Genomic DNA, 24,490 nt, shown 5'->3' with positions numbered 1-24,490 from the left:
AACTGGGATTACACAATAAGATAGCAGATGCGCGGTCTAGAATTAACCATCAAGCATAATTGGCTATTATGACTACACTGTGGTTGGTGGATGTAGAAGTGGTTTTAAGAGAAGTAGAACGGGATGAGGAGCTGTCAAAAATCATAGAAACACTTAAAAAGGATCCAGAAGGAAGGGCGAATTTCTAGTAGAAGGATGACAAATTGTGGTATAAAAGCATATTGATAATATCCTAGGATTCTTCTCTCAAACCTTCTTTGTTGCACATGTAACCATGATTGAGTGTTAGAGGGTCATTCATAATTCCTAAGAACTTATAAAATGATTAATGAAGAGCTACGAGGAATGAAAGCCGATGTGAAGAAATATGAGAAACTTTGTGAAATTTGCCAACGTAATAAAACAAAAGCATTGTCACCAAATGGTTTATCGCAACCTTTACTCTTCTTGAAATGATTTTAGAAGATTGGATAATGGACTTCATTGAGGGGTTATCCAACTTTAGAAGATTGAATTTGGAAAATAGGTTTTTTTTTTTTTTTTTTTTTTTTGTAGCAAAGGCTGCTTGGGGCTTTTTATCGGGGAGAAGTTTTCCACCTTCTCTAAGGAGCTGATTATACATTATGTTGTTTGATGTTCTTATCTTCATTGTGAACTCATATTTGGGATTAGAAATATAAATATCACATAATACTGTCTCTGATTCATTGGTAATTTTACTGATTTTTAAGTTGAAGACCATAGCAGTTAGCCAGTGCGTACGTAAAGTCGAGAGAGTCCTTTAACCATGAATTTCAAAAGATCTATTAGCCAAATTAGTTTAATATTCATTTGAATGTCAAATAAGTCATTTTTTTACAAGCAAGCTCCTAGCGTCTGAGCTTTGGGATCTTAGATTTTAGAAAGGAAAATACATAAAAGAACTAATATAGATACGACTAAATTAATCTTCTATCAAACCATACCAAACTAAGCATCCAGAAAATTATATGAAAGATAAAACAAAACAAAAAATAGACACTTGTTCGGGAACGGAACAAAGTGGAAACCAATTGAGAGAAAAAAGGCTTCAACTTCCTAGCTCTTTCTGGGATAAAACACAACAAACAGCAGCAGAAATTGGGTTCTTGCTGTAGATTGCCTCTGACAATGCTCCTTAGTCTGAGTGTCGATATGTCTAAGCTAGATATCACTCCTTTGGTCGTGCTAACCAAAGAGAACTGAGAGCTCGAAGACGTGAAATGTAATCACTGATCACAAGTAACGCTCGTGCAGCTTGACGAGTAGTTAATATCCGATGCATCTGTTGGAGTGTTTGCTGCCTCAGAAGATCAGCCTAGAAGAGAAGACGTACTCATACATCACATGGTTTTGACATGCTACAAGTTGAATCGAACAGGTTGAAGCTTTTACCTGATGTAGAAAGTTCTCAAGCGTAGTTAGCTTGCTCATTGCAATCGCCATTTGGCCCATGTAATCAGCGACATTTCCAGAACTGGCTGGCCCTAAAGAAGCAGAGGAAAGAGTTTCTACAAGAGATTGTTGCAAAGCTTCAATGCCTTGTGACAACGCATCTTCAGCTTGTTGAGAAGATTGCTGCAAATTGCATATACCCATCAATTGTTGATCTGTTAAAGGCTCCAAATGGCTCCCTACTATCTGCATAATTCAAATGCCCAGGGCAGGAAGTGAGTTAAACTAAAACACAACTAGATACATATTTCAATCAAAAAGTGAAGTTAAATCTCAAGCTCATGCAACGACTCTACCTTTAGAAGCTCAGACGAACGAAATCCTCCCAGCCACATGAAACACCTCTCAGCAGGGGTTTTCCACATCCCCGATAGAATGTGGAATACGTCGGCCTTAGCGCCTACACTTTTCAGCCTAAAGAGTTCATCATAATGTGTCATCACCCCATCAACAAGAAATCTCAATTCGTCGTCCCCAAGCTGAGAATTTGCCAAAGCTCTCAAATCATTGATAAGCCGTTGATGCTCATCAAGCCAACGTGCATAGTCAAGATCAAATGCCAAGGCACCTAAGAATAAGAACGATATTACAAAACAACACCACTGATCCATCCAGCAGCTCATATTACAACAAACTAAACATATATTGATAAAAATCAATTCTTCTTTGTGTACCATTTCCTGCCATCGATGCACAATGGTCTCCTACCCCAGAAGCCACAAAAATGCCCTGCTATCAATCAAACATAATAAATTTCCCATACTCGGGGAAAGTAGAGACTTTACAAGAAAAATAAACAACAAAATTGGGGAAGTCTTGGTCAGCCAAGCACCTGTTGACGTGCTCGATGAAGATCCTGCTCTAGCTGCGCAAGCCTCTGTCTACTATTTTCCAGCTGCTGGACATATGCCTATCCAAAACCAAAACCTAAAAATGTTCAAAATATATTCCCTTCATCAACTCAAGACATCACAATCCTAAATGACTACATTAGATCACCATACAAAAAGCAAAACCTTGATACTAATCCAAAAGAATTTCCACATTTCTTCATATGCTCAAATGATTGCCTTTTCTCATTATCTGAATATCATTCCCCACTTCTTGCATTATACTCATGGCCCACCCCTCTAAGCCCAAGACTTTTAAGTGATTTAAGTTTCTAACTGCAACCATACTATGACGATCCTAAACTGATATTAAAGAATATGATTTTGCAAAGATGGTGAAAAACAGAGAAATGAAGAAAAAAAGCATTACTTTCTTCCTCAGTCGACTCTTCCTCGCTGCTTCTCGATTCTGAGCAAGTCGACGAAGAGTCTGATAAAAATTTCAATGGTTACATATCAAAGTTATTAAGAACTAAATTGGTGAAAAATGAAAAACAAAGGAAGGACATAGCTTTAGAAAATAACCTTTTGATCTGCAGATTTTGCTTTAGATTGATCCATGGAGTCCACCGCCATGAGAGCTCCATGTACAGCTCCTTGGAACTAAAGAAAAAACACACACAAAACAAATCACCATAAGAAACTTCGAAGAGAGAAAAGAATAATAATCTCACAAACCCTGAAGTTTTTCTTTTTCTTCTTTGAATTTAAGCAGACCTGGTTTCTTTCATCATTGTCGATGTCTGTGGAAGTGTCAGTCTGTTGGCTATTATCTGCCATGGCTGACTCTCCCCAGTTCTCAAAGCTCCCGTTTCCCAACGATGACGAAGCTGCGACCGTCACCGCTAGCGAATGCGGCGGAGCCACCCTTTTCAACCGCATCAATTCCTGTCCTGTATCTAAATACCCCGTTCGTCCTATGGAAACCACATCCGTGTTCTTCACAAGCGTTCAAAAAAAAAAAAAAAAACCCAACAACAATTAAGCCTCATGAGTTCAATAAAAGAAAATAGTACAAAGAAAAGGAAATGAATGAAATACCCCGTACGGTAGGTGGATTGGAAAAGCTGTATTGTGGGTCGATTTTAAACCGAAAACAGAGCCTATAAAAAAAATCATTTTAAAATCAGAAGGTAGTAGTTAGAGCAGAGAGAGAGAGAGGGAGAGAGAGAGAGAGAATTACTTGAGCTTAAATCAACAGCATCATCTTGATGAAAAGCAGCAATAGCAACAGCGGATTGTTGAAGTTCCTCAATATCCGGAAGAAAACGCGTATGAAATCTTCCACTATCATCTCCCCTGTTTTAATGACAAAAAACAGAGAGCCGCCATGGAAGTTAATAAACAATTTGTTTTAGAAAAAAAAAACCCCATTAAAGAGAATGAAGAAAATTATAAGGTACCGAAGAAAGATTGAAGAAGAAGAAGAATGGGCATAGAACTGCTCTGGGTTTTCAAAGCTCTGCATAGTTGCTTGAAATAACAAACAACCCCCAACTTTTATCTTTCTCTTTCACAGATAAGAAACAAGTAAAAAAGCAAAGGAATTGAAAGCAATTTCTGGGGAGAGAAAGAGAAGAAGCAGAAGAAGAAGAGAGAAAAAGAAAGCAATCGCAGTGCAGTGGATGGAAATCTTTTGATGTATCTTTTTAAGAACAGGATAGCGTATCAGTCCTACTACTACTACTACTACTACAACAGAGAGTGAGAGAGAGAGAATTGTTATTTTGTATTTGTAAGAAGAAGCAATAGAGAATCAGAGTTTTCATTATTGCTCTCTGACTTGGGATTTTAGTTTCCCAATACTCTTTCCGGAGGTAAAAAGAACAGATTTCACTCTCTCTCCACTCTCTCTACGTAACCTTCGTTTCTATCTCCAATGTCTAATCCTTCCATTTTTCTTTTTCCTTTTCTTGTTTTTGGTTTTTTTTTCCTTCTTCCTCTTCTTCGACTTTATGTAACAATGGCGTTTAAAGACAGGTCTTTGGAACTCATAGCTTAAGAAAGATGAAATTGCAAGAACAAAAAGACAGAGAGAAGCAGAGAGGTTTCAGATTATGAGGTCTTTTTAACCTTTATTTTGTTTCTTCTTTTTTCTTTTTCTTGTTGTTTTATTTTCAATGTAAATTTGTTTAAGCATTAATTGGTATGTGTTCCATGCCTACTTCTCTTCACAAACTATGTATATCTTCCACTTTTTTCTTTTCCTTTTTGTTTTTTTTTGTTTTTAAATCTTAAGTTTATGAAAACTAATTTCGTAATTGGTATGATTTTTTATGTTTCTTGTTTGTTTATTGATAATCTTTAAATCCCCACCTCAATTCCTACTAAAAAACACTAGTTGAGTTTTGAATTTTTTATTAGAAAACATATATATTGTTTTGAAAAGCTTCTTCTTTTTTTTCTTTTTTTTAATTTACACAAAGGAATTTAACATTTATTTTAAATAATAAAAAATTAAAAATGAAACATGAAACTATACTTCTAATTTAACATAGTTCACTTCATTAAGACATTGTGTTTATTAATTTGCTTCAAGTTTACTTTAAGATTGTTGTTATTGTCTACTTTCATATTTTGTTAAACATTTTCTACTCTAATCTTTTGGTTTTTTAGGTTTGATTTCAAAATAGCTTTTTTCTAATTATTAGATTATTAAATCTTCTTTTGTAAGCCTTTCGTTTTCTAAAAAAAAGAAGTCTATTTCTTCTCGTATACCTACAATGTCATGCATTATTTTAAAGTACAATAGCTGAAATCTTAAACGAATTATAGAGAAAAAAAATGGCAAGAAATCTTCAAAAATGATTAACAAAAGTGAGATTTGTGAAATAAAAACCAATTTTTTATCAAATGGGGTCTTGGACATTGTTAATCTAATCAAACATACACCAACATTTAGTTCCCTAGTTCACTATTTTGTTTATAGTTTCATGTTTCTCTAAAAATTAAGCTTGCAAAAAATTGATTTTGTAGTTTTCTTACTTTATTAAAATATGTTTTATAAAGATTAATTTTTATAAATATAACAAAACACCAAATATTCTATTCCCGGTAACAAAATAAAAAAACTTATGAAGCCGACAATTTTGTTTAAATAGTTCACTTTTATCCTTATTTTTTCTCTTCTTCTTCTGCAGTTTTTCTTTTCTTTTCCATCGTCTTTCTACTTTTCTTCTATAATTTTTCTTTTATATTTTTTGAAATCATGATATTTGTTTTTAATCAATCACAAATTTTGTATTTTTTTCAGAGTGTTATTTGATTTAAGATCTTGAAAAAAACATCGTTGGAATATTGGAAAAATATCGTTTAGATTTAGATAGTCAAATCTAAACGAACGTGTGTATCAAAAATCTAGAAAAAAAAATGGTCCAAATCTAAGCGATCCTGTAACAAGAATCTTGAAGAAATAATCATGTAGGTTTGGCTATCCAAATCTAAACGATCATGTACCGAATATATTACGCAAGCAAGTGACCAATTAATTGTGTGTTGACTGAGGTATTTTATGTATTTTCCATCGTGGCCTATGAGTTTTTTTGTGTGTTGACTGAGGTATTTTATGTATTTTCCATCGTGGCCTATGAGTTTTTTCCAGTTTCGAAATTGTTCTATAAATATTAAATATTATGTCAATTTGTTATATTTTTAAAAAAAATTAAAACCGTTTAGAAAAACATAGTCCATTTTTTAAAATTAGAAAGAAATAATTTCGTTTACAAGATTTGACTCGAATTTAAAAGTTGTTAAAAACGTAGAAACAAATAATGAGAAAACAAGAAGAAATTTTAAAAATAGAAAATGAGAAAAATAATTATTATGAAAGAGAGGAGTAAGTAATCACAGGATAATAAATAGTACACTACATGGAATTTATGACTATGAGGTCTCATAACACAATTCATCCTTATATAATGTATAATATAAACGTACAAAATAATTAAGAAAAGTAACATTATTGATGAAATGGACAAATAGAAAGTAAACAAAAACAAAATTAACACTACAAGAAACCCAAGCATTTACCAACTCCATCATCTTCTTTATAAATTATGAGCAACACAAACTTTAATTGGTAGAATTCTCAAAGTTCTTTACCACATTTGTCCATCTAGACCAATTCTCAAAGTTCTTTACCACATTTGTCCATCTAGACGTACCTTCATGGATTATCATTGTATGAGAATAATTTATCTCTTCCCTTATCAATATTGTTATGCAACCCAAAGTCTTTAAACGAAATGAATCAAATCAATATTAAATGTCAAAAGTACTACAACTTTTTTAGAGTTGGTATAATGTAAACATATATGTCGTATCTATAATATATACGAAAGAGCTATTATATGAGGAAAAAACTTGGTTTTATTGTACCTTTTATTTTTTCTTTGTATTTGTATATGTACATGTATGTGTGTACCTGTGCATAGTGTTAGGAAAGCCCACATTGATTAGAGAAAAAAGTGATTATGAGTACATAAGTAGGATATATATATTTTTGTGTGTTTTCTATTTTACTTTGGTAATTGTAATTGATGGCTATTTTAGCAATAATAATTAAGGATATAGTAACTTTTAAAAAAAGTTGCAAATATAATGTCGACACGTGTCCGAGACGACCTGGAGCTACCGACGTTCTCAAAAAAGCTATTTTTAAAAGAAAATAGTAGTCATCACCAATCTTTTTTATGATGTGATTGGACACCGAATAAAGTAAATAATTTTTTTAAAAAATAGAATTGAGTTCGGGAGTCATTCGTGTGTGGGGTGTGTGGGGAATGTATTAGCACCCCACAACACTCATTTAGAAAAAATGGTGGCCAAATTTAAAATCTCGAATTGAAAATATTTTTTAATTTATTTTAAAACTAATGTTTTATTTCACCCCTCATTACTTCAATATTTGAAGCAATGATCTCATAAAATAAGTGGAATAATATTCCATTAATTAGACTATATATTGAATGACGTTTCTCACATTAAGAAAATGAGAAATTATTACAATTTCTCAAAATCTATCATAGGCTAGTCTTTGAATAGTTTTTTTTTTAAAACATTGATTAAATTTATTTCTTCTTGGGATCAAATCTCGGACTTCCAAATATATTGATCCCTCACCTCAAGAATCTATAAATAACGGATTCCTAAAAAGTTCTAAATCTAATCGTAGGATTTTATTTTAGAAAAATGGTTAAAAATTGATTTAGAAAACCTGCTGAAATCATAGAGGTTTTGAAAAGCATAAAAAAAAATTATAACGTTATAGACAAATTTGCTAAATGATTAAAAAGAATTTTTATTTTAAAACATAAAGAATTTTAAATTGGTAATAACTATCATTATTATGATAGTAATATGAATAAGGAAAGGAAACATAATAACAAATAAATAAAATAAAGAAAGAAAGAAAAATGGTAGAATAATCATAATAAAAATAAAAACAATAATAACAAGAAGAAGAAAAGAACCATAATAGTAATAAAATAAAATATACCCATAATAAAAAAAATGATAATAATAATAATAATGGTAATAACGATCAAAATAAAATTTTCTCTATCTTCATTCTTTCCTAACATTTTTCTTATGTCGTTTTCTTTAAAATAAAAGTTAAGAGTTGAGATTTTAAAAAAATAATGAAATACATATAAAAAAAACTAACATTTTTCTTATGTCGTTTTCTTTCTTTATATTTTTTTTAGAGAGAAGAAAAAAACTAAAGAATTTTTACAGAATAAGAAAAACTCACATTCTCTAGAATTCTTTGTTTCAAAATAAATTTATATGAGGTATTTTGAGATTTTGTGAAATAAATAAATTAATAAATTAAATAGATATTAAAAGATTTTTTTGTTTAAAATTGATTTTATTTTATTTTTCTTAAAATGATATAAATAAGTCAAAGATTTTATTATTTTAATTTTTTTTCCTAAAATGAATATAAATAAGTTTTTTTTTTAAATATTTTATTTTAAACTAAATAATTTGTTTGATATTAAAAGATCTTATGATTTTATTTAAAATAAATGGATTTGTTTCTATTTCCTACACCAATAAAAATGAGATATTATTTTATTACTAAATTTTTACCTTTTTAAAATAAATAAATAAAAAGTTTAGTCATTATTACTAATATTTTTTTTTAAAACAAATATTGGTAGGATAAAAATAGGTGGCTACATATAGCAAAATTATCGCTGATAGACCAATATTTGCAACATTGTCATTGGTTATAGACTCCTATCATGGATAGAATTTAACAAATTTTGTTATATTTGTAAATTTTTTAAAATGTTACTATATACTTAATTATTTTGAATCTAATTGTTAAATTTGCAACTATCCCTTTATCCAATTATGATTTTGGCCCATTCAAATTAAAGGTTTGAATGTTAATTGCATGGCAACTTTTTTCTAGTACAACCGAGAGTGAGAGGCTCAAATTGTGAACAATTGCTTAGTTGTTAATACTTATTATAAGTCGGTCGAGTTATGTTCTTTTTTCCGTTTATCACTACAATAATTTTTTTTCTTTTCCAAAGTAGAGCATATTAAAAAAATGTTGGCAAATCTTCTATCAACATTTTATTTTACAAGGGCACGGTTCGCGTCAGCCATCTTTTCCTTTGCCCACATTTTTTCTGTTGCATCAATAGAAATTCCCTTGCAAGTAAACACACGGGCAGAAAAGACATTTATGCCCATGAAACGTATGTCGACAGAAAAGACTTCTTCCCACGAGCATCATCTCGTAGGCATGCAAAACTTGCATTTTTACCCATGTTTTTTTCATGGGCATAAATTTTTTCTATCAAAACAAAACTTCTACCCATGCAAAATGTGTTGGTAGAAATAAATATTCGTCCATGTAAAAGACTTCCTCGGATAGAAATTGCATTTTTTGCCATGCATGATATTTCGACATAATAATTTTTCTTTCATTTTGACCCATGCACAAAATGTCGCCACAACTTTATAACTGCCGACGTATTTTTAGCAAAACAAGAAAACGTGGGCATAAACTATTTAAATTTGTTCCACATTTGATACTACATTGCTATTACATGCTTCTAAATCATTTTTAAGTAAATAATTGAATTTTCTATAACAAAATATATCTAACAGTGCGACAACAAATTTTAAAAAGGAAAACATTTCCTTTTTAACCATTAATAATTTCATATACCGAACAAGAATTATTTAGTGCTTATTTGTTAGATGAGTTATTAGATTTCATTTGGACATACCAAAATGAACACAAAAAAATATTAAATACACAACAAACGATTACCTTAGTCAGCTGATCTTCACGAAAAAGAAAAAAAAAAAAGAAGTCATTTCAAACGTCGTCAACATACAAAAATCTGAAAAAAAAAATGTATAATTAAAGTTAAATAAGAACAATATGTTGAGTTTTATTTGTTTGAAATGAATCAAAAATCAAAATTAAAAAAGTAAATTCATATGCATGAGATTCAAGCCTTGTAGGCTATATACCTACTTGACAAACTATCAAAATTGTCCAAAAGATACATATTAAAGTGCTTATAGTCGAGAAAATAATCGAGGTACCAAAAAAGTGCCAAATGTACTTGCCTAAAATGGACATAATTCAATGATATTTCAAGCCTCATATGCCGTAAACGCCACGCCCCACCCCATGTCACTCTCTGTGATTAAGGAGAAGCATGTTGCCTAGACCTTCATCGTGTAACCTCCTTGAGATAAAAGTTGGGTGTCTAGTAAGCGGAGATAAGTACTACCAATAAATTTTAAACAGGAAATGCGAACAAATATGAAATGAGACAACTTCATTGATTTTCAAAATAAGAGTGCATTTGGTATTTAACATAAAGTTTCTCTTTAGAGAACAAAATGCAACTTGAAAACGTCTAAACTCTTCTCATCTAGCTTCTACATTAACTGCAAGATGACAATGGCCACTGCCAAAATGATGCGATTAAGAAGGCACGACAGACGATCAAGATAGCAAGTTCAATGTCGGATGTCCTTCACTATCTGAAGGAGGGGTAAGACAAACATTTAAAAACATGTTAGACAAAGTTGTCTAATGAGTGGGGTCTCTTATCCAATAAATTCATATAATTCAATTGGAGGCAACATAATAACATGTAATTTAAAACATAGTCATTCTTTGATTTCATCATCATCACGAGTTTTCTTACTTGTTGTTTTTTTTTATTGTGTTCTATAATAAGTTTATGAATAATTGATTTGTTAATTATTTAACAAAAGAGACAGAGATTGCCTTGTGGACCTAGAGTCAATGTGTCGTCTTGCTTGTGAAGATAATTGAGAGACCTTAATCTTCATTTTAGGCCAAATTGAAGTGAGGAAAGCGTGTAATCCTAGGGGATCGAGTAATTGATAATGAGTGGTTTATTTTCAATTATTTTCATCATAAATCTACATATCTTATTATAGTATGCCATGATTGCAAAAACTTCAAACATGATTATTTTGTGAACTATGCATTAGAAATGTTTTTAATATGAATTTCAGTTTACATAAACTCTTATATTTCAAAAATGTGGTTGAACCCAAACTTATTAGTCATAATTTGGATGAAAACTGGTTTCTAATATATATACTTACTGATTTACTATTAGACATGAGAGGGTTCTAAAAGTATGTAACGACCCAACTTTTCTAAGTAAGTCGAGATCGTTAATTTTTAACAAAATAAAGACTTTGATTAATATAAAACAAAACGTAAGCAAATTAAAAAAAAAAAACATCTTCAAGTCAGGCCTGATTTTTAAACATTCAAGAAAACATAAAATAATACTGTTTACAACAAACGTTTGTAAATTAAATTTCAAATCAATCTTAATTAAGCGGAAGCAATTACACGTTTCCTATGGCATCACGCTTCCTTCCTGCCCCTCGCCGGTTTGCCACCTTTATTACCTTTGCCTGAAAATTAAACATAAGAAGGGTGAGTATAACAATACTCAGTAAGAGACCCTCTACTGGTCTCGTCAGGGGAAAATAAATTGTTAAAGTTCTATTGGGACACCCTGTACAGTCGCAGTCTTGTGATCCCGTAGGATACACATTTCAGTCTAACGCCCCGAAGGACGTACATATCAGTCTAACGCCCCGAGGGACGTACATATCAGTCTAACGCCCCGAGGGACGTTCATATCAGTCTAACGCCCAGAGGGACGTTCATATCAGTCTAGTGTTCTGCAGAAACACATATCAGTCAAATGCTCCCGAAGGTGCAAAATAAATTGGTGATCCCGTGGGACACCTACAAGGTAAACATCCCAATACAACCTAACAATTTATCCCCTCATTCCATTCAACCCATCTTTCAGTTACTTCAAATCACAAAGTCCTTTCCTTCAACATCCTAACAGTCAACTTATTTTACTACAATCATATGTCTGTCAATAAAATACTAATACATCAGTCAATCCACTGTACAGTCAATACACCCCTCAGATCACCAGCACACAGTCATACTTTAGCGTAACGACACCCAATCTAAACGACAATCACAAGATCGCATCTGCATCTCATACAAGCATAATCTACAATTTTCGTCCTGTCCACATCCACACACATATATATATATTCCATGACGATCACAATATGCATTCAACATTAAGTCTACTTCAATTCCTATGCATATATATATATTTTCAGTCAATCCACAGTGTACATTCATAAGTATCATCTCAACATCTTTACTCAGTCAAAGATAATCATTCAGACATACAATTCACAATCATAAGTGAGTCCAGTAGAAAACCCCTTACCTTAAGGTAACTCAATTTCTCGAACAAACTATATCCAATGAAAGACACCAAGGTATTAGCGAACTGAACTCCAACAAATTACAAGTTGGTTGTGAATTCAAGGAACTCAACGTTACTTCCAACACCTTCAAGAACAATGTTAACCAAACGTTTAATTTGATATTTCATCTTAACAATCCATCACGTAGAAACCATCAATTTCACTTATCAGAGAACTCACAACAAAATAGCGGCAACGGCGATCGAGCCTAAACGACAAAGATCGTACAAACAGATTAGAGTGTACGTCGGTTTGTGAATCGCGGCTGGAAGAAGAAGCACGATGCTACCTTACTGTCGGCCGACGAACAGACGCGACGGCGCATATGGTTGACGAAAGCGGAACAAAACCCTCAGTTGGAATATGGAAAGTCGTGGCGGTGTGGAACGGCTGCGGACGTCACGACGGCACAAAACGTGAGGCAGAAGACTTGTGCAAGCTGAGCAACGCAAATTTCCGAGCAATGCGACTAGCAGAAGATGACGGACAGTGTGATGAAGTGGCTCGAACGATTGCGGATCTGGACAGGAGGGAGGCGCTGACGAACCGCGACGAGCAGTTGGGGGTTTGGGTAACGGCGGCGCCAGAAAAATGAAGGAGAAGGGAGAGAGGAGATGGTCGGCGGCGGTTGCTACGAACGGGAAGGAGAATGGATGGGATGGCGGTTGCTGCGCTGCGAACGGAGAGAAGGGGAAGGTGGGTGGGCGGTTGCTAGGGTACCGGAAGGAGAAGAAAAGAAAAATGAGAGGGGGTTGTGTGCGCGCGAGAGAGAGAGAGAGATAGATTTCTTTTTCTTTTCCTTTTTATTTAAATTAAGTATAAAAATATATATATATATATAAAATTAAAAACAAAATATATATATACATACCTTTGGGGCATTACATTCTTCCCTCCTTAAGAAACTTTCGTCCTCGAAAGTTCTAATCCTGAAATAACTCTGGATAACGAGTCCTCATTTCTTCCTCTCGCTCCCATGTCGCCTCTTCAATTCGATGATTCCGCCACAAAACCTTTACTAATGGAATGCTTCTATTACGAAGCATCTTTACCTCTCTAGCCAGAATCTCCACAGGTTGTTCTACATAGCTCAAATGCTCATCAATCTCCAAGGGTTCATAGTCCACTACATGAGACGTATCGGCCACATACTTCCTCAACATCGAAACATGAAAAACATTATGAACTGCAGAGAGAGATGGTGGTAATGCCAAGCGATACGCCACAACACCAACCCTCTCTAAGATCTCAAATGGTCCAACAAAACGAGGACTTAACTTTCCTTTCTTCTCAAAACGCATAACACCCTTCATAGGTGCTACCTTCAAGAATACCTTTTCTCCCACATCGAACTTAAGGTCTTTTCGCCGTACATCTGCATAACTCTTCTGTCTACTCTGCGCTGTTTGCATACGTGCTCTAATCGTTTGAATAGCCTCATTAGTAGACCGAACTAATTCAGGTCCCATCAATCTATGTTCACCAACCTCACTCCAACAAACAGGGGTTCTACAACATTTGCCATACAAAGCCTCAAATGGTGCCATACCGATGGTAGCCTGGAAACTGTTGTTATAAGCAAACTCCATCAAATGTAGATGAGAGTCCCAACTACCTGGAAACTCTATAACACAAGCTCGTAGCATATCCTCTAAAACTTGGTTCAAACGTTCAGTTTGACCATCAGTCTGTGGATGAAAGGCTGTACTGAAATCCAATCTCGTACCCATAGCAGTCTGAAGTCCCTTCCAAAACTTGGAAGTAAACCGTGCATCCCTATCAGAAACAATCGATACAGGCACTCCATGCAGTCTCACAATCTCAGTTAAATACAACTCTGCCCACTTACTAGCAGTATAAGTGGATTTTCCTGGTACAAAATGTGCCGATTTCGTAAGCCTGTCTATGACAACCAGAATCACTGTGAAACCCTTCAGGGTCTTAGGCAGCCCTGAAATAAAATCCATCGACACATTCTCCCACTTCCACTCTGGCACACTTAAAGGTTGTAATAAACCTGCTGGTTTCTGTCTAGGTGCCTTAACTTGCTGACATACTAGACACTTACTAACAAATTCCGCCACTTCCCTTTTCATATTCCGCCACCAATAAAATCGTTTTAGATCCTGATACATTTTCGTGCTACCAGGATGCATGGAAAATGGGGAATTATGGGCTTCATCTAGTAAGTCAATCTTAACTGTACTGTTCGCTGGCACACATAAACGTCTCTCAAACATCAACCCACCATCAGAGGATATGGAGAACTCATCAGTCTGCCCTGTTTCAACAAGGCGACGTCTCTCCATCAAATAAGGATCATTACTCTGAGCATCAACAATCTTGTGCCTCAGAGTCGGTTGCACCGTTAATTGAGCTAGCTGTGAGGTGACTCTCCCCACAGACACTGCAATCTCAGCTCTCTCCAAGTCTCGATGCAATGGTACCTGTCTAGTAATGAGTGCTGCCGAATGTGATACTTTTCTACTAAGAGCATCAGCCACCACATTCGCCTTACCAGGATGGTACAATATCTCACAGTCATAATCTTTTACCAACTCGAGCCACCTTCGCTGTCTCATATTCAACTCCTTCTGAGTGAAGAAGTACTTTAGGCTCTTATGGTCAGTAAAGATTTGTATCTTTTCACCGTACAAGTAATGTCTCCATATCTTCAATGCAAAAACCACTGCTGCCAACTCCAAATCATGTGTGGGGTAGTTCTGCTCGTGACTCTTCAACTGACGAGAGGCATAAGCAACCACCTTACCTTTCTGCATCAAAACACAACCCAGTCCTTTCTTGGAAGCATCACTGTAAATCACAAAACTTCCAGATCCATCTGGTACAGTAAGGACCGGTGCAGTAACTAACCTTTGCTTAAGGTTCTGAAAACTATCCTCACAAGCTGGACTCCAAACAAACGGAGTTCCCTTCCTTGTCAACTGAGTCAAAGGAGTAGCCAAACGTGAAAAATCCTCCACAAACCTCCGGTAGTACCCTGCTAAACCCAGAAAACTACGAACCTCACTAACTGTAGAGGGTCGAGACCAACTGGTAACCGCTTCTATCTTTGCAGGGTCTACTGAAACTCCCTCACTGGAAACCACATGACCAAGAAAAGCCACCTGCTTCAACCAAAATTCGCACTTAGAGAACTTAGCATACAGTTTATTGACTCGAAGAGTCTCTAACACCTTATGTAAGTGTTCCTCATGTTCGGCTTCAGTCTTGGAATAAACCAAAATATCATCAATGAAGACTATCACAAAAGTGTCCAAGAAATCCTTAAACACCCTGTTCATCAAATCCATAAATACAGCAGGTGCATTAGTCAAACCAAAAGACATTACTATGAATTCATAATGTCCATACCTCGAACGAAAAGCAGTCTTAGGAATATCACGGTCTCTAATCCTCAACTGGTGATAACCTGACCGTAAGTCAATCTTAGAGAACACCGTGGCTCCCTGTAACTGATCGAACAAATCATCGATTCTGGGTAAAGGATATCTGTTCTTGACTGTTACTTTATTCAACTCTCTATAGTCAATGCAAAGACGCATCGACCCATCCTTCTTCTTCACAAACAATACTGGTGCACCCCAAGGTGACACACTAGGTCGAATAAAGCCTTTGTCAAGCAATTCCTGTAACTGTACCTTCAGTTCTTTCAACTCAGCAGGAGCCATCCTATAAGGGGCTCTAGAAATAGGAGTAGTGTTTGGCTCCAACTCAATGGCAAAATCAACCTCTCTATGTGGCGGTAGTCCTGGAAGATCTTTTGGAAATACATCTGGGTATTCTCTTACCACAGGTTCTGAAGTTAAAGAAGTCTCACACTTCCCTAGTATCCACCACACTTGCCAAAATACTCCAAGTACCCTGGCTGAGTAGTTTACTAGCTTTCATAGCTGAGATTACTTTAGGCAGTACTACTGTTCCTACTCCCTTGAATTTAAAGCTAGATGCAGTAGGGGGACTAAACACAACTTCCTTACGAGAACAATCAATACTAGCATGATTAGTAGCTAGCCAATCCATACCTAAAATTACATCAAAGTCACGCATATCTAATACCAACAAGGTTACGTCCAGCACACGACCAGCTATCTCAATTTCACATGCTTTAATCTTTTCCTTAGACAACATAATTTCTCCAGACGGTGTAGACACTGACAAAACATAGTCTAAGGGTTCCACCTCTAAGCATGCATGCGTCACAAAAAGCGATGAAATAAATGAATGAGAAGATCCCGAGTCAAACAAGGTCAAGGCAAAATGCCCTAATACTGGTAATGTACCTGTCACTACTGTGCCGGCCTTCTCTGCCTCTGATCTATTAGTGGCAAAGATTGTACCCCGCTGTGGAGGTCTCTCTCCCTGACTGCTCGATCCAGCCCCAGTAGATCTCAAGGGACACCTATCAGCCATGTGTCCCTCTTGCTTGCACTTATAACAGACTCTCGTTCCCATCAAACAACGACCCAGGTGGCGTTTCCCACACGTATTACATACTGGCCTCTCTTGAGTAGTGTCTCCTGCACCGCCAGAACTCTGCTGGAAACTGCGAAAAGGATCACCTGGTCTCAAGTTCCTCTGAGGAACTCCTACAGTTCTCTGCTCTACTTTTCTCTTTTGACCCGACGACGACCATCCCAACCGACTCCCTTATTAAAGCTCCTTGGCTGTCTTTCATCCTTCCCAATACTCATATCCACTGCCAGACGCCAAGTGCTTCAGCTTGGGTAGTGGGCTTTAGTGCTCGCACAAAACCCCTAATTTCATCTCTCAATCCCTTGACAAACCTATCAGCTCTAGCCTGCTCATTACTAACAAGCTCAGGGGCAAAACGTGACAGCATATCAAACTCCTGGTCGTACTCCTCGACTGTCATATATCCTTGCTTCAACTCCAAGAATTCCTGGCTTTTGGCGTCTCTAAGGTTAGCCGAGAAAAACTTGGTATAGAAGCAGTTCTTAAACTGATCCCAGGTAATCTGCCTCACATCTCCACCCTAGCATGCGCATTGTAGTCCTCCACCAGATAATGCCTCTGTCCCTCAGTAGAAAAGCAGCACACTGAACTCTGTGCTCCTCGGGACATCTCATGTAATTAAATATGGTTTCCACAGAGGACAACCACATTTCAGCTTTAGTAGGATCCTCCAGTGACCCATCAAACGTCTGAGGGTCATACTTCCGAAAGTCCCTCAAATGTTTCGCCTCAGCAGAAAGTTGGTTAGGTAATTCTTGTGCAGGAGGGGCTGCTGGTGCAGGGGGAACTACAGGTGCAGGTGGGACTGCAGGTGCCTGCTGGTTTTGAGCTATGGCTGTCATAAGTTCTGTAAACCTCTGCTCCATGTGAGCAGACAGTGCATCAAACTCGACGTGAGTCACGGGTGCAGCAGGAATTCGATGTTCAGCTTGACCCTCAGTAGGCTGATTACGACCTACTCCTCTACCTCGGCCTCCTGCTCCTCTACCTCGGCCTCTACGACCTCCTCTACGTACTTCTTCCCTTGGCGGCATAATTCCTATTATCCACCAACAACACTCTTTAACAAAATCTTAATCATAACATAAGCAAGTCTTTATCGTCATGCAATCTAGTTTAATTTAGGCAAGGTCATATACATAAACCATACATATAAGCATAAAGCATACCTGACGAGAGACGAAGGGTCGCGTTAGCCATAGGAACACAAAAACATAGACTTACATCGTAAGTCAGTCTACAGAACCTAAAACTTAGGCTCTGATACCAACTGTAACGACCCAACTTTTCTAAGTAAGTCGAGATCGTTAATTTTTAACAAAATAAAGACTTTGATTAATATAAAACAAAACGTAAGCAAATTAAAAAAAAAAAACATCTTCAAGTCAGGCCTGATTTTTAAACATTCAAGAAAACATAAAATAATACTGTTTACAACAAACGTTTGTAAATTAAATTTCAAATCAATCTTAATTAAGCGGAAGCAATTACACGTTTCCTATGGCATCACGCTTCCTTCCTGCCCCTCGCCGGTTTGCCACCTTTATTACCTTTGCCTGAAAATTAAACATAAGAAGGGTGAGTATAACAATACTCAGTAAGAGACCCTCTACTGGTCTCGTCAGGGGAAAATAAATTGTTAAAGTTCTATTGGGACACCCTGTACAGTCGCAGTCTTGTGATCCCGTAGGATACACATTTCAGTCTAACGCCCCGAAGGACGTACATATCAGTCTATACGCCCCGAGGGACGTACATATCAGTCTAACGCCCGAGGGACGTTCATATCAGTCTAACGCCCAGAGGGACGTTCATATCAGTCTAGTGTTCTGCAGAAACACATATCAGTCAAATGCTCCCGAAGGTGCAAAATAAATTGGTGATCCCGTGGGACACCTACAAGGTAAACATCCCAATACAACCTAACAATTTATCCCCTCATTCCATTCAACCCATCTTTCAGTTACTTCAAATCACAAAGTCCTTTCCTTCAACATCCTAAACAGTCAACTTATTTTACTACAATCATATGTCTGTCAATAAAATACTAATACATCAGTCAATCCACTGTACAGTCAATACACCCCTCAGATCACCAGCACACAGTCATACTTTAGCGTAACGACACCCACAATCTAAACGACAATCACAAGATCGCATCTGCATCTCATACAAGCATAATCTACAATTTTCGTCCTGTCCACATCCACACACATATATATATATTCCATGACGATCACAATATGCATTCAACATTAAGTCTACTTCAATTCCTATGCATATATATATATTTTCAGTCAATCCACAGTGTACATTCATAAGTATCATCTCAACATCTTTACTCAGGTCAAAGATAATCATTCAGACATACAATTCACAATCATAAGTGAGTCCAGTAAGAAAACCCCTTACCTTAAGGTAACTCAATTTCTCGAACAAACTATATCCAATGAAAGACACCAAGGTATTAGCGAACTGAACTCCAACAAATTACAAGTTGGTTGTGAATTCAAGGAACTCAACGTTACTTCCAACACCTTCAAGAACAATGTTAACCAAACGTTTAAATTTGATATTTCATCTTAACAATCCATCACGTAGAAACCATCAATTTCACTTATCAGAGAACTCACAACAAAATAGCGGCAACGGCGATCGAGCCTAAACGACAAAAGATCGTACAAACAGATTAGAGTGTACGTCGGTTTGTGAATCGCGGCTGGAAGAAGAAGCACGATGCTACCTTACTGTCGGCCGACGAACAGACGCGCGACGGCGCATATGGTTGACGAAAGCGGAACAAAACCCTCAGTTGGAATATGGAAAGTCGTGGCGGTGTGGAACGGCTGCGGACGTCACGACGGCACAAAAACGTGAGGCAGAAGACTTGTGCAAGCTGAGCAACGCAAATTTCCGAGCAATGCGACTAGCAGAAGATGACGGACAGTGTGATGAAGTGGCTCGAACGATTGCGGATCTGGACAGGAGGGAGGCGCTGACGAACCGCGACGAGCAGTTGGGGGTTTGGGTAACGGCGGCGCCAGAAAAATGAAGGAGAAGGGAGAGAGGAGATGGTCGGCGGCGGTTGCTACGAACGGGAAGGAGAATGGATGGGATGGCGGTTGCTGCGCTGCGAACGGAGAGAAGGGGAAGGTGGGTGGGCGGTTGCTAGGGTACCGGAAGGAGAAGAAAAGAAAAATGAGAGGGGGTTGTGTGCGCGCGAGAGAGAGAGAGAGATAGATTTCTTTTTCTTTTCCTTTTTTATTTAAATTAAGTATAAAAATATATATATATATATAAAATTAAAAACAAAATATATATATACATACCTTTGGGGCATTACAAAGTATGTGTTGGTGGCTAAGGATTGAAAATGATTTGAAAATGTATTTACTCATCATGATTTTAAAAATGTGTATGGCTTGAATTTTACAAAAACGTATTTCAAGTTTATGAATGTCTTTGGTTTCAAAATATGACTATTCGATGTTTATGATGAACGAGAAGGTAATTTTCGTAAGGCTATATGAATGTGTTTTTGTCGCCACCTATGATTGTTAGGGGGTTCCATGGCTGAAAGAGGTTGTGATCGGAGATCCGAGAACTTGAGCTAAGGTGAGGACATGGATGAAAGATGTGATTTTGGCTTCAGGCCTAGATTAACCCATGGTGGGTGGCTTTATGTGCACATAGGAGCGGATATGGAGGTTGTTACTTTGGTAGCTGCTAAGTATGCATCATCTCAGTTTTGTCGCGTGTTTTTTTATGAATATGGATCACATGTTAGCTATTCTCGGTCATGTATTTAGTATTCTACCATGGTCGGATTGGATGGAGGTTGCTCCCGTGGCAGACACTAAATATGCATGAGCTAGGTTTAACTGTGTGATTCCTTGATCATGTGCGAGCTATTCTTGATCGTATATTTAGGCGCCTTGCTAGTTGCCATGGTTGGATTGGGTACAGATTTGTTGGCATTACTTATAAGTTATAGTAATATATAATTTTAATGTTTTAATTATTATTTCGCTATTAATCTCATATTTAAATAATTTGAAAGTATATTTTACGAGCTTTTAATTTTAAAAACTTACCACTCACTGAGTTTTTGTTCACATTTTCAATGTTTTCTCCTCCCTAGGTATAGATATATGTTTGAGAGTTTTTTTTTTAATGGACTATAATCCTTTGTAACTAAATTTCTAGTTGGCTAAATTCTAATTGAGATTTTGGACTAGTCTGGATGAGTGTGTGGGAAGACATACTTGAGGTTATTTTTGTGTCTGGAGATCTCTTGTATATATAGAAGTGAAATTTCTTTTCCATTTTTAGGTTCACTAACCTATATTTTAAGGGAGGGGGCTGCCAAAATTTCTATAGAATTTATTTGAAAAGTATTTCATCAATCTTATATTTGAAAAGGAATGTTTTAAAGAGTAGATTGACACCACAATCTAGTTTAGAGGGAAAAACCTAGAACAGGGTGTGACAGTTACATTTAGCAATGATTATGGTTGCCTTCCTAAGATACATATGCATTTTTTGTACTTCCCTTCTGTTTGGTAGTCAAGGAATTTGTGCAACATCATGGGATAACATAATAGAGACTCAACTACAATTAAACAATTGTCCACGTCCATTCTAGGAATAGTCTGTAATTCAGCAAATAATTATTTATTTAGGGATGATTCTATTTCCATTTTTTCTTTCTGTCATGCAACAATCTTTCAATTTCCTTGGAAGTTTCTCGCATACTTGTGTGAAATGTATCCATAAGGTTCCCTGAATATGATTGTCTTTTCTTACTTGGCTTAGATGATCCTGCATCATGTGTCATACTTGTTGGAGTGGATGACATGTCCTCCCCTGATGATAGCTCGAGTCCATGTGGATTTGAAACAAATATTGAAATGATAAATTAAAATGATTATTTATTACAAACAAAAGAAGAGGCGAGGAGTTTTCTTCTATTATTTTTTTGAAAAGGTAAATTAAATTACTAACAACTTAAGATTGACATTAATACAAAAGAATGACAACACGTGTGAGTGACTTTTTTATAAATTAAAAAGAATAGCTCAAAAGATTGACATTAATATACAAGGTGATATTGTAAATATAAAATTTGGCAAGAGGTAGAATCGTCCCAAGTAAATTGCTTCCTAAACTACTTTTAATATAGCAAGGATATACATGAAATGAGATATTAAATGAGATGTGGAGGAAGTGACTTATTAACCAAAATAGAGGAAGGGGTTAAATATTAAATATACCAAATAGGGTGGTGTATGCAATTGGGAAATAAGTAAATTGGAATGAGTTGTCAATAAATAGTAAAGTGAATTTGTTTTGAGCATTTTCTTGTTTAGATGATAGAAGATTTTAATGCTCAAACCAACCTCCACGCTTGGGGTTGACACATCATTTCTAACCTAACTCCATCCTTCTTTACCTGTCAACTAAATTCATTTAACCTCAGGTCAGTGTCATACCTAAACAGTTCAATTTTTGTTCTATTTTGTTTCTTATTTCAACTTTTCAAACCTTGTCTTATCTATTCCATACCACTATATTTTAAAATTAAGTTAACATTTGAAACTTTAAATATTTTTCTTTTTAATTTTAAACTTGTTTCTGGCATTGATTAAAATTCAACCACAATACATATAAATATAATAGAATTTTATTTCAATGGACTACTATTTATATTTTTTTTTAGTAATTTTTTCATTTAGAAAAAAATTGACATCTATTTTTGTAAAAAAATTTGCCTGTACTCTTGTGGTTGAAGACTAGATATTTAAGGTATAGAAATGACTTAGGGTAAAACGGTAATTTACACAACTGGTGTTACGAACATTTGTGAAGGACTAACTTCTTGTTATTGGTCTATATATCCAAGGACACAAGTATATATCTACAATGAGAAGAGTTCAGTTGTAAGTCTTTAATGGAGTGTACACACAGTTAACAAATATTAATTAATATGGTTAATGAGTTTAACCAATTAATCTCATATCGTTGTAGCTACTCAATGTATATTTATACCTTTTAAATTCATCACATCTTTATTGTTCATTTGTTCTTGCGTTATTTGTAGTTTAGGATCTATGATAGATTCTTGATAAGAAGCTTAACTTATAATGTAGATTCTTATCGCGTTAGCTAAGTTATTTTCATCACTTTGCCAATGTATGTCCCCTACTACTCGAGAGGGGAAGTGATCACTTGTAGAAAGTGAAGTTTGCAAAAATAGCAAATTTCTACCGTGATCACTCGTAGAAAGTGGAGTTTGCAAAAATAGCAAAAAAAATTATGATAATAGAGCTCATGTCACTTACATTTTCAAAATTGCAAAAATAGCAAATTTAAAAGCAGATTATAGACATATTACCGTTTATGTCTATTATTGATGAAATTTGAAAATTTTGCTATATATTATAAATATTTGATCAAATTTGCGATTTTTGACAATTCTCCATCAAATTATACTCCTAAATTTTGGAAGTTATTCAATTAAAATCTTGAACAAATTGTATCAATTTAAACATTGGACTTTTGCAAGTGTATCGATTTATCTCTTTCTTCAAATTTATTCAACCAATACTATGTGAAACATATAATTGAAATCAATTAAATTTCTAATTTTTCATAAGCTACCTAGTTTAGACTATTTATTATGATTATGTTTGAAATGCATCTATGCACTATTTTTCCAATTTGTATTGTCTTATTCAAATGCCAGTTTTAAAATCAATAATCAGAATAAATGCATCCACAATCTTCAAAATAAATTTGGTATAAGAATCTCATTAGATTCATTTGGGAAAGTTTAAATGTTTTATTGATATAATATAAATTTTACTTTTTTTCAAATTGGCAAGATGTGTTTAGTCTAACTAACATTTAAATTTAATTACTAGTAAGTAGGAGATGGTTTGAATCTTCTACTTTAAACTGTTAGTATAAAAATGATAATAATAATAAATTATTATTTAATGAAAAATTGAAGAAAAAAGAAGTGTAAATCAACCTCATAATGCAAAACCACACATCCTTCTAACACAAGTTGCACTCAATAATGCAAAACCACACATACTTCTAACACAAGCCTTGGCTTTAACTTCCCTACCTATAATTTGTGTTATCCGATCCCCTAGAATTTTTGCTTAGCAGGAACGAATGTGTGGGATAAGTATAAGGCTGTCCTCATCCTATTTAATTTCTATTGATTTTTATGTCCCATTTATTGAAATGATCCCAATTCTTGTCTGCTTGCAAGTGGTTGATTTATGACCTAGTAACCAAAATACAACTCACTTTCTTTGGTTTCATGATCCAACCTACTAAGTTCTCGTTCTCACTTATTTGCATTTGTATATATATGTTTTATGTAATATACTTTTATATTTTACCATTTTCAATGTATATGGATTACTTTATTATGTATGTTTCATAGACTATCAATAGATTATAGTTTTAGTCCAATTGAGAGTTTATTGAATTTTATGTTATAAAACTCATAAATAGTAAGTGTATCGGTTGACCGTCATTAATAGTGTTGTTTTTGTAAATTTAATAAATTATTATTGATTATTAGTTTTTTCTTAATAATCTAAATCCAACAAACTAACATTCTAACATCCTAACACCCTAAACCTTAAACCCCAACACCTTTAATAAATAAATAATCCTTATAACACATTGCAATGCTTTTCTCCGAACTATGTATTATAAGTAGTTATGTGTTTCAATAATAAATTGTTGAATTAAAAAAAAAACATTTCAATACTTTGGGC

The 24,490-nt window shown here is 35.1% G+C and overlaps 2 protein-coding genes and 1 long non-coding RNA gene across 4 annotated transcripts; all 3 read right to left on the bottom strand.

The window, feature by feature from the left end:
• Nucleotides 1–804: 804 nt before the first annotated feature.
• LOC101210308 (transcription factor TGA2.3) lies at nucleotides 805–4,398 on the bottom strand. 2 transcript variants are annotated; one of them, XM_011658212.2, is made up of 11 exons: nucleotides 3,767–4,398; nucleotides 3,547–3,662; nucleotides 3,405–3,466; nucleotides 3,081–3,302; nucleotides 2,889–2,966; nucleotides 2,734–2,793; nucleotides 2,306–2,383; nucleotides 2,148–2,205; nucleotides 1,770–2,041; nucleotides 1,414–1,659; nucleotides 805–1,336 (listed from the first exon to the last, which is right to left on the bottom strand). In XM_011658212.2, the coding sequence occupies exons 1-11, from the start codon at nucleotides 3,829–3,831 to the stop codon at nucleotides 1,190–1,192; spliced, it is 1,404 nt and encodes a 467-aa protein (XP_011656514.1). In that variant the 5' UTR covers nucleotides 3,832–4,398; the 3' UTR covers nucleotides 805–1,189. The 2 variants fall into 2 exon arrangements, with proteins under 2 accessions (XP_011656514.1, XP_004150536.1); XM_004150488.3 differs by having other exon boundaries at nucleotides 2,148–2,202; nucleotides 3,767–4,397.
• A 12,775-nt stretch (nucleotides 4,399–17,173) lies between these two features.
• On the bottom strand, nucleotides 17,174–17,995 carry LOC116404768. The gene is made up of 2 exons (XM_031888183.1): nucleotides 17,861–17,995; nucleotides 17,174–17,730 (listed from the first exon to the last, which is right to left on the bottom strand). The coding sequence occupies exons 1-2, from the start codon at nucleotides 17,889–17,891 to the stop codon at nucleotides 17,174–17,176; spliced, it is 588 nt and encodes a 195-aa protein (XP_031744043.1). The 5' UTR covers nucleotides 17,892–17,995.
• Nucleotides 17,996–18,055: 60 nt separating this feature from the next.
• Nucleotides 18,056–19,370, bottom strand: LOC116404631. Its single transcript, XR_004217602.1, has 3 exons — nucleotides 19,325–19,370; nucleotides 19,104–19,228; nucleotides 18,056–18,247 (listed from the first exon to the last, which is right to left on the bottom strand). It is a non-coding gene; the product is annotated as an uncharacterized LOC116404631 (long non-coding RNA).
• Nucleotides 19,371–24,490: the final 5,120 nt, after the last annotated feature.

Source organism: Cucumis sativus, chromosome 6 (assembly GCF_000004075.3).
Source record: "Cucumis sativus cultivar 9930 chromosome 6, Cucumber_9930_V3, whole genome shotgun sequence".
Lineage (NCBI taxonomy): Eukaryota > Viridiplantae > Streptophyta > Magnoliopsida > Cucurbitales > Cucurbitaceae > Cucumis > Cucumis sativus.
This window is presented reverse-complemented; position numbering and strand designations above follow the sequence as displayed.